Source organism: Pipistrellus kuhlii, unplaced genomic scaffold, assembly GCF_014108245.1.
Source record: "Pipistrellus kuhlii isolate mPipKuh1 unplaced genomic scaffold, mPipKuh1.p scaffold_m20_p_3, whole genome shotgun sequence".
NCBI classification, from domain to species: Eukaryota; Metazoa; Chordata; class Mammalia; order Chiroptera; family Vespertilionidae; genus Pipistrellus; species Pipistrellus kuhlii.
In genome coordinates this window covers 101,633,272-101,651,943 of record NW_023425529.1, presented here as the reverse complement: position 1 = coordinate 101,651,943, position 18,672 = coordinate 101,633,272, and the positions used below count along the sequence as shown (strand labels likewise).

Here is an 18,672-nt window from a genome sequence, read left to right as displayed (position 1 = left end):
TAACCTTAGGTATAGTGCTGTGACTTTTTAGGTACAACATAAAAGGCACACTCTGGAAAAGAAAAAAAATGATAAACTGGACTTCATTAAAATGAAATCTGCTCTATGAAAGACATTGTCAAGTGTATGAAGAGACAACCCTCGGACTTGGAGAAAATATTTGTAAAAACCATATCTGATAAAGAACTGTTATCTAAAATATTTTTTAAATAACACTCTTAACTCAACAAAGGAAAACAAACAGCCCATTTAAAAAAATAGACAAAAGATTTGAACAGATCCCTCACCAAGAAGATATACAAATGGCAAATAAGCATATGAAAATATGCTCAACATCATGTTAGAGAATTACCAACTTAAACTATGAGACCACGATTCACCTATTAGAATGACAAAATACTAAAACATCCACAACACCAAATGCTAGCAAGGATGTGGAGTAACAGGAACTCTCATTCATTGCTGGTGGGAATACAAAATGATACAGCCACTTTGAAAGGCAGCGTGGCAGTTTCTTACTTCCAAATACACTCTTATCATAGGACTGAGCAATTGCACTCTTTGGTACTTACCCAAATGAGATGAAAACTTACATCCATATAAAAACTTGCCTAGAAATGTTGATAGCAGTTTTATTCATAATTGCAAAAACTTGGAAGGAACCAAGGTGAACCAACCTTTTATAGATGAATGAATAAATAAACTGTGGTACATCTGGACAATGAAATATACTCATACTCAGCACTAAAAATAATGTGAGCCATTAAGCCCTAAAAAGACATAGAGAAAACTTAAATACACATTACTAACAGAAAGAAGCCAATATGAAAAGGCTACATACAGAACAATTGCAACTATATGACATTCTGGAAGAGTTAAAACTAATGAGACAGTAAAAAGTCAGTTCTTTCCCGGGTTTAGGAGGGAGGAATGGTGAATAGTCACAAAACAGAGCATTTTTAGGGCAGTGAAAGTACTCTGTAAATACTATAATGATAGATACATCTGTCAAAACCCATAGGATGTAGCAGACCAAGAGTGAACCCTAATGTAAACTATGGACTTTGGGTGATAATGATATGTCCAATGTAGATTCATCAATTAATGGTGAGAGAAGCTGTGTATGTGTAGGTGCAAGGGTATATAGGAACTCTTTGTATTTTTAAATACACACACACACACACACACACACACACAGACACCTACTAGAGGCCTGGTGCACAAAATCTGTGCATGGGGGAGGAGGTGTCTCTCAGCCCATCCTGACCTACTGCCCCCTCTCACAGTCCAGGAATCCTCAGGGGATGTCCTACTGACAGCTTAGTCCATTTCCTGCAGGCCTAAGTCATCAGTAGGCCTCCCTCTGCAGGAGGCAATCTGGCTGATCAGGGGAAGGTGCTGCCCCCACCACCCTGCTGATGCTGCCACTGCCTGCTGCTGCAGCTGCCAAGGTATTTTCATCAACACAGATTCCAGTTCCTTCACCACAAAAATATGGCAACTTTCTTTAGGCATTTTCAAGATGTCTCTTTCATAGGATATGACATTTCTTTCTTTCTTTCTTCTTTTTTTTTAAATCCTCATCTGAGGATATATTTCCATTGATTTTTAGAGAGAGTGGAAGAGAGAAGAAAAGACTTGCCTCCTACATGAGCCCTGACCTGGGCCAGGGCGAGGGAGGAGCCTGCAACTTAGGTACATGCCCTTTACCAGAATCAAACCCGGACCCTGCAGTTGGTAGACAGAGGCTCAATCCACTGAGCCACACTGGGTAGGGAAGGATACGATATTTCTTAGCCCCTCCAGCAGTGGATCTTCATTTTTACTCCAGGTGTGAGGCGGAAAAATCCCAGATCACCTTCACCTTCTTTATTGTTCATATTATTACAGGTGTTCCTCTCCCCCACACCCCTATAGCTCCCCTCCACCTGATTCCCCACCCCACCCCATGCCCTTACCCACTGCCACTGTCTTCATCCATAGGTGTAAGATTTTTGTCCAATCTCTTCCCACACCCCTCAGACTCTCTTCCCCCTGAGAATTAATTGTCAGTCCACTCCTTTTCTATGTGCTTGATTCTATTATATTCACCAGTCCATTCTGTTCTTCAGATTTTTTATTCACTTGATTTTTAGATTCACTTGTTGGTAGGTATATAACTTGATGTCTTTTTGTTGTTCATAGATTTTACCTTTACCTTTTTCTTCTTATTCTTCCTCTTCTTAAAAAATATGCTTTAACATTTCATGAAATCGTCGGTTGGTGGTGATGAACTCCTTTAGCTTTTTCTTGTCTGTGAAGCTCTTTATCTAACTTTCAATTCTGTATGATAGCTTTGCTGGGTAGAGTAATCTTGGTTGTAGGTTCTTGCTATTCATCACTTTGAATATTTCTTGACACTCCTGTCTGACCTGCATGGTTTCTACTGAGAAATCAGCTGATAGTCATATGGGAACTCCCTTGTAGGTAACTAACTGTTTTTCTCTTGCTGCTTTCAAGATTCTCTTTGTCTTTTGACCTTGGCATTTTAATTATGACATGTCTTGGTGTGCTCCTCTTTGGATTCCTCTTGTTTGGGGTTCTGTGCACTTCCTGGACTTAGAAGTCTACTTCTTTCACCAGGCAGGGAAAGTTTTCTGTCATTATTTCTTTCAATAGGCCTTCAATATTCTGTTCTCTCTCTTCTTGGATATTTGGAACCCCAAATATCCATATGTTAGTATGCTTAAAGTTCTCCCAGAGGCTCCTTACACTATCCTCACACTTTTGGATTCTTCTTTCTGCCTCTCTGGGAGGGTGTTTTTTGTTTCCTCATATTCCAAATCTTTGGTTTGACTCTTGGGTTATGTTGATCTACAGTTGAGTTTCTGTATATTCTTTATTTCAGACAGTATATGCTTAATTTCTTACTGGTACTTTTCCATTTTTTTTGGTATTCTCATTAAGGTCCTTGAAGGTCTCATCAAGTTTCTCAGCAGTTTTTAGAAGATTCTTGAGTAACCTTATAAATGTGATTCTGAACTCTGTCGTCCAGTAGTTTACTTTCCTCCATCTATCCCATTCGTGACATGCTTCTGTGTCTCCTCATTTTGTCTGCCTCCCTGTGTTGATGGAGTGGCTTTGTGTGGTAGGTGACCTATAGGGGCCAGTAGTTCAGCTTCCCCAATCACCTGAGGTGGTCACTCTTGGTACACCCCTTTGTGGACAGAGTGCAAAGTCTTAGTTTAGTTAAGCCTTGATTGCTGTTGGTACACTTAGAGGAATTGACCTCCAAGCCAATTTGCTGTGAGGACCCACTCTGTCTATAATGGAATAACTGCTGTGCTGAAGACATGCTTATGGTACAGGGCCAGGGGTCCTCAAACTTTTTAAAGTAGGGGCCAGATCACGGTCCCTCAGAGAGCTGGAGGGCCGGACTATATGAACTACTAATTCCTACTGTAACACCTCGGCTGTGCTCACTGCCCAAAAAACCTGGCAGGCCGGATCAGACTCCTCTGCGGGCCGCATGTGGCCCGCGGGCCGTAGTTTGAAGACGCCTGGTACAGGCCTTATTTCAATGGGATTGGTGCTCACTGAGTCTGCCTCTCGAATGTGTCACTTATGGATGTGTGGATTTGAAATCTGGTGTCTCACACTGACCACTAGGTACACTGGCTTCTGGGTCTCCAATGGAGTGCAGTTCAGCTACTGTCTGAGGCCACCCTGCAGGAGCTACAGCAAGAACCACAGTTCCCACCTTCCTGCTTCCTGCTTGGAGCTTGGAGTTTTTGGAGTTATCTGCACCAGGTTGCAAGTTTGCTAGGTTAAACTGCAATAGAGAAGGCCATTCATATGCAAAAGCCGCTGTTTGGATTTTGGGTGTGTTTGTAGATATCCGGGGCGGAGTCTCAGGGCAGAGTCTCAGGGTGTCACGGCTGGGGTGTGGCCAACAGCTATGGCTGCCTGTCAGCCGTCTTTGCCTCTCTGACCTTCTCTGTATGTCTCATGCCCCAGCACAGAAAACATTTATTATTCTTGTGTGCAGCTCTACAAGCAAGCCACTCTCACTTTCCGACCCAATGCAGACAGTCTAGCTTCTCCCCAGAAACTGGATTTCAGAGAGATTGGGAGCTTGGCTCTCTTCGGGTTGAAGAAAGCAACGCCCTCCACCAGCCAGGATCCACCACCAGCTCGTATTGCACGCCCCCGTACCTCAATTTTTCAGCGCTTGTGCCCTGAATGCTCCTTTCTTTTCCAGTCTAGTTGTAGAGCTTCCTTTCAGCCAGCTTTCCCATGGTTCTGGGTGATAGACGTTTTGATTTTTAGTTGTAGTTTTGAAATTGTTGTGTAGGGCAGCAGTTTAGATGTGTAACCTAAGCCACCATCTTGGATACCCCTTTGGATTCTTATTAGGCAAGTTACCAAGAACAATAAGCAGTCAGAAAAGGTGTTTCCTTAGCAGCTCACATGCAGAGGTGGAACTGTTGGAGAGGGCCTCCCCTCGGCCTCAAGCGGGCCCTCTTCATCTCCCTCTCGCTCTCACTCCCCCTTTTCTTCTCCCTCTCCCGCTCCCGATCCCTCTCCCTGCAGTCCACTCTCTCTAAAAAGCAGTGAAAAAATATCCTCTGGTGAGAATGAAAACACAAAACAAAACACAGAATAACAGGCCTCCTCTTTGGAGATGCTGAATAAGTAGGCCTGAAAGAGGGAATCTTGGCTCTGTGAAAATCCCTACATGAATTTTATTAACAATATTTGGAAAAGTAACCTAAGCCACACCAATGATTCAAGTTTGTGCTTTTCTGTGTTCCAGGGAAGAATTAAATGATCTTTTGTTTTATTGTGTCAAAACAAAACTTTGCATGTGTCAAATGTATAACAGCAGATGCAAAAGTTCTGTTTAACTCAGTGAAGGGACTAATAGGTTGATAATGCTGTTCAAATGAGATTGCCAAAGATGGAAGCCTGAAGTAAAATAGCTAAATTAGATACAATTTGGCTAATGTCCTATAGGACAATAAAACCATCACTTTTTGAATTGGTTTGTTTTCTAGACAGAAATTAGTTACATCTTTAAAAGCCTAAAAATTCGCCCTAGCTAGTTTGGCTCAGTGGATAGAGCATCAACCTGTGAACTGAGGGGTCCCAGGTTCAATTCTGGGCAAGAGCACATGTTGGGTTGTGGTCTCGATTCCCAGTCGGGGGGTGTGCAGGAAGCAGTCAATCAATGATTCTCTTTCATAATTGATGTCTTTCTCTCCCTCTCCCTTCCTCTCTAAAAATCAACAAAATATATTTTAAAAAATAAGCCTAAATTTCTTTTCATCTTCTTTGCTGATCATTATATGTAACTTTCCAGGGCTGTAAAATGTTAAAATATATGAAACTTATTTAACTGTAAATAGTGTGTCAGAGTTATGTGTTTCATAGAAAAGGAAATGATCATTCTGTGGGCCTCTAATGCCCCAATTATACTGAAAGGACGTGTTGTCAATGTTTTACTCCAGGCCTGTGACTAGCTTCGGAGGCCGTGGTGGGCCCGCCCTTGCCTCTCAGGGCTCTCTATGGGCCACAGAGGTTTCAAGAGGGCCCACCATCTCCTATTCCGGCCTGTGGTTGGCCATGAAGGCTGTGGGCTGGCTCTCCTGTCTCCAGAGGCCTTCCATGACCTGGGGTGTCACCACGCCATGAAGCAAGTGTCCCGCCCTGGCCGCTCACACCCACTGCCCAGAAGCCCTCAGTCACCGTGGGGATGAAGCAAGCATTCCGCAGTTCGCTTATGCTGCCTGCTCTTAGTGGCAGCCCCCACAGGACCAGGGACTCCAGTGAGACTGAGGGGACTGGGTGCTGCCACCTTGTGGTTATGGGCAATACCATATTTTGTGATGGAGTGATGGTTAATTTGCATATTACCCTTTTATTAGATTATTTGAAGGATATATGCATATATGTATACAGACAGATATATTTAACATGTTATTATTGATTTCAGAAAGGAAGGGAGAGGGAGAGAGAGTTAGAAACATCAATGATGAGAATCATTGTCAACTGCTTTCTGCATGCCCCCTACAGGGGATTGAGCCTACAACCTGGGTATATGCCCTGACTGGGGATCAAAACATGACCTCTTGGTTTATAAGTTGATGGTCAACTACTGAGTAATACTGGCTGGGCAGGAACTCTGTATTTTGTGCTCATATTTGCTGTGAACCTAAAATAGCTCTAAAACTAAAAATAAAACCTATTTTTTAAAAGATGGGGTGTCTTTTGTTATATTCATTTAAAAATTACTTTGTTTTTTTGGACTTTGAAATTTTTTATGTAAAGTGATCTGCATTTCATTTACTTTTAATCTATTTGCTTATCCGTTCTCAATCCTATCTATAAAAATCATCCTCATTGAAGATATCTTAGAAATCCTAGGTACAATTTCAAATATCATACACACAACCATTTAACTCTTCCTTTCACAATGTATATCTATATGAAACCATCATATTGTACACTTATTTCACAATTTTCTATCAGCTCTGGAGAGAAAATATTCCTTATGGTGGTCTGACATGAGGTAGACATTCCCAGCATAGTTTAGTCTTGGCCTTTGATTTATCCTGTACAAGGTAATATAAATAACTAGAGGCCAGGTACATGAAATTTGTGCATGGGTGTGGTTCCTAGGCCTGGCCAGCAATTGAAACTCAAGTGTCTGGCATAGAAGGTCAGGTCCCAGCTGTTCCCAGGCCTCTATGTGCCCCCAAATGCCTGAGTCATGACGCCTGAGTCCCTATGCGGACATGTAGTGAGCATGGCTAAACACTGCATGCCAGGGTGCAGTATGGGTCTCTGGGCCACCCAGCAACACCACATGGAAGCTGTGTGGGGAGCGCGCTCTCTCCCAGCTGGCCTCACAGACCAGCTCCTGCATGAACCCATGGTGAGCCTGGCTGGGTGGACACCTCGAGGGTGCCCAGCACCTGAGCACCTGGTGTCCCTGAGGAGGAACATTCTACATTCTCACTGCACCTCCGTCCCCATCACCCCCTCCCCAGGTAGCTGGCGAGAGTTCACAGTGTGTTGCTGAATGCCTGCCATGTTCTGCATTGGCCCTTAGTGGTCAGCGCACATCATAGTGAGCAGTTAAACTCCCAGTCACCTGGTCAAATGACTGCCTGAGGGGACAATTTGCATATTAGGCTTATCCTATCTAATAAAAGAGTAATATGCAGATTGACCATCACTCCAACACACAAGATCAAGATAGCTGCCCCCATGTGGTCAAAGATCCTTCTCCTATGTGGACACAAGATGGCCAGCAGAGGAGGACAGTTGTGGGCGATAAACCCTTCAGGGGAGGCAATTAGGGGTGACCAGGCCAGCAGAGGAGGGAAGTTGGGGGCAAACAGGCTGTCAGGGGAACAGTTGGACATCAATCAGACTGGCATGGGAGTGGATAGGGGGTGATCAGGCTGGCAGGCAGAAATGGTTAGGGGCAATCAGGAAGGCAGGCAGGTGAGCGGTTGGGAGCCAGCAGTCCTGGATTGTGAGAGGGATGTCTGACTGCCCATTTAGGCCGGATCCCAGTGGTCCCAGATTGGAGAGGGTGCAGGCTGGGCTGAGGGACACACACACTCCTCATGCACGAATTTTGTGCACTAGGCCTCTAGTATCATATAGAATGGTTAGACTCTATAAAAATGAAATGGATAAAACACACATCCTGGAGAGATGTAAATGCCTCTTTATGGATTAGCTGACTCAGGTTAAAAAACATGTCAGATAACACTAGTATTCAAAATATTTTATCAAAATCATTGTAAAATTCTGCTGTGAATGAAGCCAATCTGCATTTCGGTAAATATTTAGCATTGGTATTTATTTACCTCTAACTTAGTGATCTTATATAATAAAGAGCTAATATGCTAATTAGACTGAACAGCAGAAGAACATTCTGGAAAACATTCTGGATGACCTTCTGGACGAAGCCTGGCTCTGAGGCCTGAGTCCCTTGCATAAATTTCTTGCATCAAACCTCTAGTAAGTAATATCAAGCCCTTGAGATAATTTGAGTTGGTCTCACACTAATTGCCTGGCAAGCTATTGAATGAATAACAATTTTTATTATAAAATGTATTTTATTTGTTGGCATGAACAATATGTATTCCATTGGATTAGAGCCTCTTTTGAGGCAGAAACCATAATTTATTCTTCTAATACACATATAGCCTAGCAAGAAATTTTATACATGACTAGAAGCCTAGTGCACGAAATTCATGCATGGGTGGGGACCCTAAGCCTGGCAGGCATTCAGGGCCAAACTGATCAGGGCCCGAAGGCTCCAGCGGGATCGGGAGAGGAGGTGATGGTGCCTGGGCCAGGTGCGGAAGGATCAGATACCAGACGCATCTAATTTGTACCCCTTAATGCCCAGCATTGGCACTGGGTCAGAGAGAATCTACTCAATGTTTGCTAAGAGTTTGGCAGACTACAGGGACCATTTGGTCTGACTATTTTAACTTCAGATGAGAAGAATAAGGCTCCTAGAGGAACACTTGCCCAAGGGAGCCACGGATCAGTTAGACCTCTTCCTGATAGTGATTCCTCTTTCCCTACATCCCCAAGAATCTTAGAGAAGCCCGGAAAATGAAAGCATATGTCACAGATCTTTCACAGGCTATTCAATAAGTGGATTTTCTCTTTCCTTTTTGCCATGGGAAGAGAAAATCCATGATAAAGATATGTACTCTATACTTTGAGCAATCTGGATTTATGTATTATCATAAGCAAAGTAGTTTGTTCTTTTCAGAAGAAATGTTCAAATAATACTGCTACTAGAACCTATTGATGTCCACTGTTACCTTCAGAATCCTTGAGAACAGCTAATACATTAGTAAAGAAGAAATAGTCAGAAGTCTCATTTTAAGAATAAAACTTGAGATTCTAACTGTCAAGTCAATAAGAAGAGAAAAAACTGAAATTCTTTCATCCAACCATGTGGGCTGTGTACCAGGAACAAGGCTAGGTGCTGCGGATGCAGAGGTGAGCAAGATGTAGCCCTGCCATTGAGGATCTCACAGTCCTGTGTGCAATATAAACATAACAAATAACAGAAGAAGTAACTTACTTCCTGAGTGCATAAAGAAAAACACTCCCACAAGAGATATTATTTGAGCAAAGCTATGGAAGGCTAAGAAAAATTAGCTGCATAGGCTAGAAAAGTTATAGGCAAAGCAAACAGGCCTGGGAATTGCAAATACATGAGTGGGGATGTCTGGAGAGATAGATAAAGGCTAGACCAAGAAGGACCAAAATGAAGATGTCTGGAGCAATCTGTGAGCAATGAGGAACTATCGAAGGATATTAGAAAGGAGGTGTAAGAGGTCAACAGAAACTGAGAGAGGTGTCTTAAAAGCTATAGAACAGGCATGACTAACAGGAGGGGGTAGTTGGTTAGTTGTATCAAATATTTAAGAATAAGGGACAGAAAACCTAAACTATGCCTTTGGATTTAGAAGTTAGTGAGGGCAGTTTTACGGAAGTCTTAGTGAAGAGGGCTGAGAAGCAAGTGGACTCTGAGAAAGAAAATGAAGACACATTGTGAGCACAGAGGATTCCGCTAAGAAGGAGAAAGATTTAGAATATTTTGACGAGAAAATAAATAATTTACGACCACACAATATTCTCTAACATAGGGGTGTCGAACTCAATCAGAGAAGGGGCCAAAATCTAAAATCCAGCCTAAATCGCGGGCCGAATGGTTTACTGAACAGTCATAAACTGTCATTGTGATGGAAACGCAGCGGAGTGCAGTGATGACAGCGCGGTGCGGGCCACATTGCAAGGCCTGGCGGGACGGATTTGGCCCGAGGGCCTTGTGTTTGACACATGTGCTCTAACATGTAAAAGCAGTTAAATGATTTGTGAACTTATAAGTCATTTTCTTTCATGTTCCAGTTCAACTGAATGAACATTTATTGAATTCCTGCTCAGCACAAGCCATAAAGCACCCAGCCCTCAGGACATACCATTCAATAAGATGCAGTCCCTACTACTGAGTACTTAGAAACTGGTGGAAAGTCTAAGCCTCCCCAGTTAACCAGACCCTGGGTGAGGCGGTGATCCTGGAGCACACAGGAGAGAGAACCTGAGAAAGGACGGCCGGGAGGGCAGAACCCAGGTGCCCAGTGAACTAGGAAAGGCTGGGGATTTGTGAGCACAGTGTGTGCCAAGAGGATGGCTAGATGACCTGCAGGGTAGTCTGGGCTGTGTCTGAGAGGAGTTTTCCACTTACCCTGTTACAGAGGCTGGGAGAACAGAAAAGCCCTGCCCTGCAGATGTATATAGGAAAGCAATGGAACCCTCCCCTTCCACATAGTTTAGATCCACGTTTTAAACGGCCAGACTTTAGATTGCTCATGAGGTTTCCCATGCTGATTTAACATCACTCCCTGTGATGTTTCTAGTATTCCTGTCAAAGGCATGAGAGGAATAACAAGCAAGGGTACTGAATTCATTTCTAACATGCCATTCTGCTTAAAACCACAGGCTTGAAGGGCCAAGGGCCCTGTGTGTTTAGGAGTGTTCTGGGTGTGGTCCTAAAGAAGTTCAGGAACAAAGTCACTGGAGACTGAAAGCTATGGCAGCAGCTCTGGGAGAAAGGTCTGGGAAGGGTCTCCCCACTGCCCTGGAGTTTACAAAAGCGATCCTGCAGAGCAGGGTGGAAAGCCATGCCAAACAGACAACTCTAGTATGTACTCAGTGAGGGTGAGGCCTTCCAAAAATCACTGGCCAGCCAAGAGGAGGGCTTTACTGTATCTGAGAGGAAGAAAGAATGCAATCAGACATCCACAAGTGGCTGTCACTGTGCTCTGCACACCTGGAGAAGGCCGTGCCTCTGCTCTGCTAAGTGTTTCGCTCTGGGTGTTCTCCTACCAAGGGCTGCAGCAGAAATGCTGGCCTCTCTTCCAGAACATTACTCACAAACTAGTGTCCCTGAATACTAGCTGAAGTTAGGGAGAAAAGAGATGAAGCATCAAAAAATCTAGCTATGCAAGGAAAATGAAGTATGTGTATTTTATTTACAGGGAAGAAGATGTATGCGTAGAATTCTGTGATTGGCATAAGAGAATACATTTTTTAAAGTGAGATATAACTAACATATAACATTGTATAAATTTAAGGTGTACAACATAATGATTTGATATATGAATCTTTTGCAAAATGATTACCACAATATGTTTAGCAAATTTCCATTGCCATATGGTTACAATTCTTTTCTTATGCTGAGAATTTTTAGGATCTCTCTAAGCAACTTCCAAAGGTACAATACAGTATTGTTAACCATAATCATCATATTGTGAATTACATCTCCAGAAAATAATTTTAAACGTTATATGTTCTAATAGTCAAGGTTTCAAGGAAGAGTGTAAACTCCATCTGCAAACCGATAAAGTGCTAAAGAAAAAAAAAAAAAAAAGGTCTACGTTATCTTGAGCTCCTTTAGCTTGTACAACTTCAGACAAATTTTCAATTCACATATGCCCATATTGGAAAAGTCACATGAGATGTCCTTAGCTTTTTAACTCTTCACAACAATTGCATCTAATCCAGATAATCTAGTGAGAACAAGTTCAAGTTGAAACAAGTGTCACATTCAGATATTTTTAAAAGTTAAAAAACTGAAAGAAAAACAAAAACAGCCCAGAGGTAACTGGATGGCATGGAGCACTCACTCCTCAGCACCGTGGGCACCCACTCCTATCTGCCCACTAGATGTGGGTCCACAGAGATCAGTATTGGTCCTCTTCTCTTTCACTGTCTTGGCCTTCTTTGCTTTTCCTAGGTGACCTCACTCACTCTCAGGCCCTTTACACTTTCATATGTGGATGATTTCACATCTCTACCTCCAGGTCTGGAGCTGAGGTCCTGAGGTCCCTGTTCAGCTCCAGACCTGCACACCCAGCTGCACACTGGACATCTCTACTTGCAACTGGCTCCTCAGGCACCTCAATTCACCATACCTTCTCTTCCTCAGACCCTGGCCAGACTCTACTTGCTTTCCAGCCACAGCTGTTCCCTGCCTCAGGGAAGGCTGTCACCATTACCTAGCTGCTTACACTAGGAGGAGTCTGGCCACCCTTACTTCTGAACAAAATCAATGACAATAATAGTAGCACCTGTTACTCATAGGTACCTATGATATTTAAGTGAGATCAATGTAAAGAGCATAGCATACTACTAAGCACATAGTAAACACTCACTAATTGTCAGCCATTATTATCTATTATTTACCTGGCAATGTTTTTAATAATGCAATACAAATATCTAATGTAAATATATATGAATGACATTAAAAATATAAAAATTTCTTCTCCCTCAATCTAATGTCCTATTTTATAGTTTCTTATGTATTCTTCATGAAAATTTAGGAAGATATAGTCATTTTGAGTAGCTGGTTGAAAAAGATTATATAAGAGGTCATTTTAAAATATAAAGATATGCTTTTCATACAAATTTATGTAAATACTAATGACCCGGTGCACAAAATTTGTGCACATTAAAGGGGATGAATGAGAGGAAATAATTTAATATTGCTATTTGCCCTTTCTCTATAATAGAAGTGTCACAGATGAAAGAAAATTAGTAAAATGTATATGAAAACCTTCCTTTTGTCAGAGTCTGGGGCTCACCATGGGACCCAGAGTTAAGTCCCCACCACCCACTTGCACCTCAAAATCGCGTGAGACCCAGACCTGGCTGGCTCCCCAATACTGGGCTAGATCCAGACCAGGCCAGTCCCACCCTTGTTAAGCCCTGCTGGGCAGAGGACACAGCCTCAGTCCCCTTGCCCATCACCAGGACAGGGAGCATGGCCGTATGTTCTTCAGCCCAGACCAGGGTGGGGGGCATGCCTTGAGTTCTTCTGTCAAGCCCCACCATGTGGGGGACATGGCCTGAGGTTCCCCATCAAGCCCCACCCAGCAGGGGGGGTATAGTCTCAGGTGCCCTGTCAAGCCCCACTAGTTAGGTACATGGCCTGAGTTTGCCTGATCCAGCACTAGGGGTGCACCTTGAGGTCCCCCGTCAAGCCCTGCTGGGTAGGGGGCATGGCCTGAGATCCCCTGGCCTGGCGCTGGAGCAGTCTGAGGCCCCCCATCACCAGGACAGGAAGCACACCTTGAGGTTCCCCAAAAGCCCCACGGGGGAGGGGAAGGGTGTGGCCTCAGTTCTCTGCTGATTGCTCCTTAAGGCTCCTTTTGGGAACTTGGCCTCAGCTGTGGGTGCAGCCATCTTTGTGATAGAGAGATGGTCTATTAGCATATACCCTCTTTATTAGATAGGATAGGAGATTCCCTATTTTGACCTGACCATGTTTGTGTGAGTCTGTACCCCAAGCCTGGTCCTATACTATATAGGCAACATTTGGTGGAGTTCATGGGGAAAGAAGGGGCGGTGATGAACATACCTTTTCTGAACATTAGTTTTAAAAATGCTAAAAATTTATTAGAGCATTTGCCTCAGTAGCTCATAGTTTACTCACTTCTCAACCCTGGCACAACTGGCATTTGAGGCCAGATGCTTCTTTCTTATGGGAGGCTGTCCTGTCCTGTGCACTGTAGGAAGATTAGCAGCATCCTAGCTGCTATCCATTAGATGCCAATACGATCACCCCAGTTGTGATAAGCAAAAATGTACTCAGATGTTGAGAGGAGGGCAAAATGCTCTTTGCCTGGTGGGTTAGAATCACTGCATTAGCCTGGGATCTTAGGGTGCAGATCCTGTAGTAAAAAGAGGCCCACAAGAGACAGCTTTGAGGAAGTTACTGAAGGAACAAATGACAAGGCTCTGCTCCTCTCCTGACAGTAAATCAGCTCTAATCTCTTCACAAGAGAACAAACTGTGCTTTACATTTTTATTTTGATTATTTTTAATGGAGTTCCATGGTGTATGAGGTGAAAATGGAACAAGAATTTCTTTTTTCTTTTTTTTTTAATATTTTTTTTTTTTACTGATTTTGTACAGAGAGGAAGGGAGAGAGAGAGTTAGAAACATTGATGAGAGTCATCAATCAGCTGCCTCTTGCACACCCCCTACTGGGGATATGCCCGCAACCAAGGTACATGCCCCTGACCGGAATCGAACCCGGGACCCTTCAGTCCCCAAGCCAACGCTCTATCCATTGAGCCAAACCGGTTTCGGCTGCAACAAGAATTTCTATCCTGAGGATTCACAAGTCACATTTCGGAAATCATGAGGCAACACAGGCATCTCTAGAAGAATGACATTCAAAAGGAAAAAATGGAAAGTACTCCACATTATATTTCACAACAAGACCTTAGCTTTTTTTGAAAACTCCAGAGGAAGCCTAGCTTGGCTTCTAATCCTAGCACTATCATTTACTTGTATAAGTGGGTAAAATATTTTATATCTCTGCCTCAGTTTTCACATCTGTAAAATGGTAATGTTATTACTGCTTACCTTAAAAGATTGTTATGAAACTTAAATGAGTAAATACTTGTAAAACACAAAGAGTAGTGGTTGGTATATATTGAATACCTTATAAAAGTTTTAAAGACTTTTTGAGATTTGTTTTTGTTTATGGACAGAACTTTAGAGGAAGCAGTGACCATGATTATCATGTAAGCCTATATGACCATCACTCCTACAACACAAGATTGCTGCCCCTATGTGGTCAAAGATGGCTGCCACAAGATGGTCAGCAGGGGAGGGCAGTTAGGAGGGACCAGACCTGGAAGGGAGGGCAGTTGGGGGTGATCAACCCTGCAGGGGACGGCAGTTAGGGGTGACCAGGCTGGCAAAGGAGGGAAGTTGAGGGTGACAAGGCCTGCAGGGAAAGGCAGTTGGAGATGACCAGGCCTGCAGGGGAGGGCAGTTGGGGGGGACCAAGCCTGCAGAGGAGGACAGTAAAGGGTGACCAGGCCTGCAGGGGAGGGCTGTTAGGGGTAAACAGGCTGGCAGGGGAGTGGTTAGGGTGTGATCAGGCTGGCAGGCAGAAGCGGTTAGGGGCATAGTGGAAGGCAGGCAGGCGAGCAGTGAAGAGCCAGCAGTCCTGGATTGTGAGAGGGATGTCTGACCGCCCATTTAGGGCCATCAGGATTGGGCCTAAATGGGCAGTCAGACATCCCTCAAGGGGTTCCAGGAGGGTTCAGGCTGAGTGGAGGGACACTCCCCCCATGCACAATTTTCATGCACCGTACCTCTAGTATTACTATAAGACATAACACATTATGTAATACTATATCTAGTATTACTATAAGACATAACACATTATGTAATACTATATATTTTCTGTGATGAATATTCTAAAAGAGAAAAATTGAAAATGTATTAATATTCATAAAACCAGACACTATTTACTATTATTTAACACTAGAGGCCCGGTGCACAAAATTCTTGCATGGGTAGCATCCCTATGCCTGACTGGTGATCAGGTTCCACACCTCCCTGCCTCCTCATCTCCTCCTTCCCTTGCCACCGCCCATGAGCCACCATCTCATGGTTCCTCCCACCTCCCTTTCTCTTCCTTCCCTCACTCCTTCAGCATTCTGTTGCAGCTGCTGGTCACCTTCCATTTTGACTTGCAGCAATAGATATTTATAGAGCACCTACTATATTCTAGTGCTGTCTGAGTTACTGAAACAACAGTGAGATGTGGAGGTTCTTTCAATTGGTGAATGGATAGACAAACTGCAGTGGAATACAATGGAATACAACCCAGAAATTATATGGATGGATATACAAAACAACACGGATTAATCTAAACTACATTGTACTAAGTAAAGTTGCCAGAGCCAAAAGTCTTTATTTCATTTATATAGCATTCTGAAAAAGGCAAAACTATAGGTGCAAAAACCAGATCAGTGGTTGGCAGGGGTTGAGAGCAGGGGTAAAGGTTGATGATAAAAGAGATCGGGGGAATTTTCTTGGGGGAAGGAGTTGTTCTATCTCTAGGTTGTGGTAGTGGTTAGATAGCTTCAGGCATTTGTAAAAACTCAAAAAACTACATTGCATTGAAAATACTGAGTTTTACTATATATGTCACCTCAATGTAAAGAAAACATAAATTTAAAAATTCATTGGGGGAAAATAACATAATACAATTAAAATGTAAAAATGATTTAGTTAAAAAAGGCAACTAGTAAAAATACCCCTGATTAAAACTAAGAGGGAATACTCAGGATGAGGTGCTACTTGTATAGTTCTGAATCCGATGAATGCTTTTGAAGAGGGAGCTGCTCCTGCCTGGAGTGTGTTTCGGACATCCTGAAGAGAAAATGTGGCTTTTCCAATTCATTACCTTTAAACAATCACAATCAAACCATCTATTCCTCCCATAAATGCTCACAAATGGCATTCTGGGCTTGTTTGTTTTCTAGTCCAAATGGTCTGTTCCTTTCATTTGAAGAGTTCTTTGCTCTTATACTCACTTAAGCTAACCCACAGCAGTGTTTGCTTTGAACATTCAGAGATCATTTTTTTATTATTATTAATTTTTTACAGAGAGGAAGGGAGAGAGATAGAGAGTTAGAAACATCGATGAGAGAGAATCATCGACCAGCTGCCTCCTGCACACCCCCCATTGGGGATGTGTCCACAACCAATGTACATGCTCTTGACCGGAATTGAACCCAGGACCTTTCAGTCCATAGGCCAATGCTCTATCCACTGAGCCAAACTGGTTTCGGCGATCATTTCTTAATGTAAATCTATTTTCATACAGGAACCATCGAATGACCAACCTGTGAACACTGAAATATACATATCTGAAGATTCAATAAACCTCAGGTTATTTATATATCATACTAACATACATTTGTTTCTCTTATTGTCACAAAAGTTTTGCTCATTATTCCTTTCCTATTAAAATACCATATTTTCTATGTCAAATGCAGAATGTACTAGAAAGACCACTGGCTTATAACTTATAAGGACTATAACATACAAAGGTCAGTTTATCCCCTTACTAGCTGTGTGGCATGGGAAAAATGACTTGTCTCCTGTAACTAATATTTATTTCCAGTCCTGGACTCTCTAGGACTTTTCCATAGGAAATTTCAAATTCCCAGACACATACAAATTCCTATGCAGCTCTTAATTCAGACGTATTGATTACATTGGCATTTTACTATTACCAAAATTTTAATCACTTATTTTTTCATGTGCTCATGTTTTATTTCTTCAACTAGATTTCTTCAGCCAGATTATAAATTCTTTGAGGGGAGGGGATTATTTTTATAATAGAGGCCTGGACCACGAAACTCATGCACTCGGGGGTGAGGTTCTATGCTGGCAGTCGGACATTCTTAGAGCTACTGAGGAGGTGGGAGGGGCTGCTGCACTCACCAGCCATGAACCAGGCTCCTGAGTGACTGGCACTCTCTTACGCTGAACATCTGCTCCCTGGTGGTCAGTGCACATCCTAGCGACGAGTTGTTCTGCTGTTTGGTCGATTTTCATATTAGCCTATTATTACATAGGATGGTCTTTGATTATCTCCCACCCACAATCAGGGCCGGGAAGAGACACGGGATGTTGGCCAGCTGTGGAGGGACCACAGGAGGGCTCCAGGGCACGTCCAGCTCATCTTGCTCAGTCCCAATCAGCTGCTAACCTACCAGTTAGAACATCTGCCTTTTGGTGGTCAGTGCATGTCATAAGTAATGGTCGACCTGTTGACTGTCTGGCCTCTGGTGGTCAGTGCACATCACAGGGAGCAGTTGAGTGGTCTTAGCATATCATTAGCATATTATGCTTTGATTAGCTAAATGGAACATGGAATGACTGGACACAGCATATTGGGCTTTTATTATATAGGACACATCTGGTCTTCTTATAGCATCTTTCACATAGACTTAAATATTCCAAGTTGCCAATATAATTACTTGAGCTTACATATTCCAGTTTTCTACTATAATCACTTGACTTGCAAAAAATATAGGCAAATTGGACATACTCCTGGAGATTTTCAGGGCTTTCCTTGACCACACATGCTGCTTTCTCCCACTACAGTGGGTACTCACAACCACAACCACTGTCTCTAGCCTCATCTTGTTTTACTTTTTTCATAGCATTGCACATTCTCTGAGATAACCTCTCCTTCTCCCTTTCTGTTTCTCTCACTCTCTCTTTCCTTTTCCAGTCTGTTTTCTGAAGCTTCCTACTAATATTTAAGCTCCATGAAACCAGGACTGATCATGCTCACGATAGTATATACTTAGAATGCCTGGCATTCAATGAAGTTACTGAACTATTGAACTTACTCAATATAGTGGTGCCTATTGGAAACAATTGAAAGAAGCAAAAGTACTCCACATGATTTACCTGTAAAGAGGTTCTACAAGGTCCTTTTCAAGAAAATCATGATCGTTTTTAACAGCCAAAATGTTGATGGGAAACTGTGAATCTGAAAGAGATAAGGAGGAAGACAAAAGTATTTATGTGCCTTGTTTTATCTTAATAGACACACATCTTCAGGCTACCATGTTTTTGTACACAGGAATAATATTAACAGCAGTTACTCTTCATTGATGGGGAGTATGAGGGTACTGTTTAAGATAGCAAGCCGTTTTATTTTCATCACAATAACTGCTTTTAAGTATACAAAAAAAGAGAATGAAATATGAGAATAACTAAGCATTTGACTTTGGATAGGACTGAATAATAAATATCTGC

General features: G+C 42.7%; 1 protein-coding gene across 5 annotated transcripts in view; it reads right to left on the bottom strand.

The window, feature by feature from the left end:
- The window catches only part of STARD13 (StAR related lipid transfer domain containing 13), a 246,629-nt gene that overhangs the window by 51,721 nt on the left and 176,236 nt on the right, over nt 1-18,672 (bottom strand). For all 5 annotated transcript variants that reach the window (XM_036455313.2, XM_036455312.2, XM_045588603.1 and 2 more), the window contains exon 3: nt 18,322-18,403. In XM_036455313.2, coding sequence (XP_036311206.1) covers nt 18,322-18,403 — 82 coding nt within the window. The remainder of the gene's footprint in view (nt 1-18,321; nt 18,404-18,672) is intronic.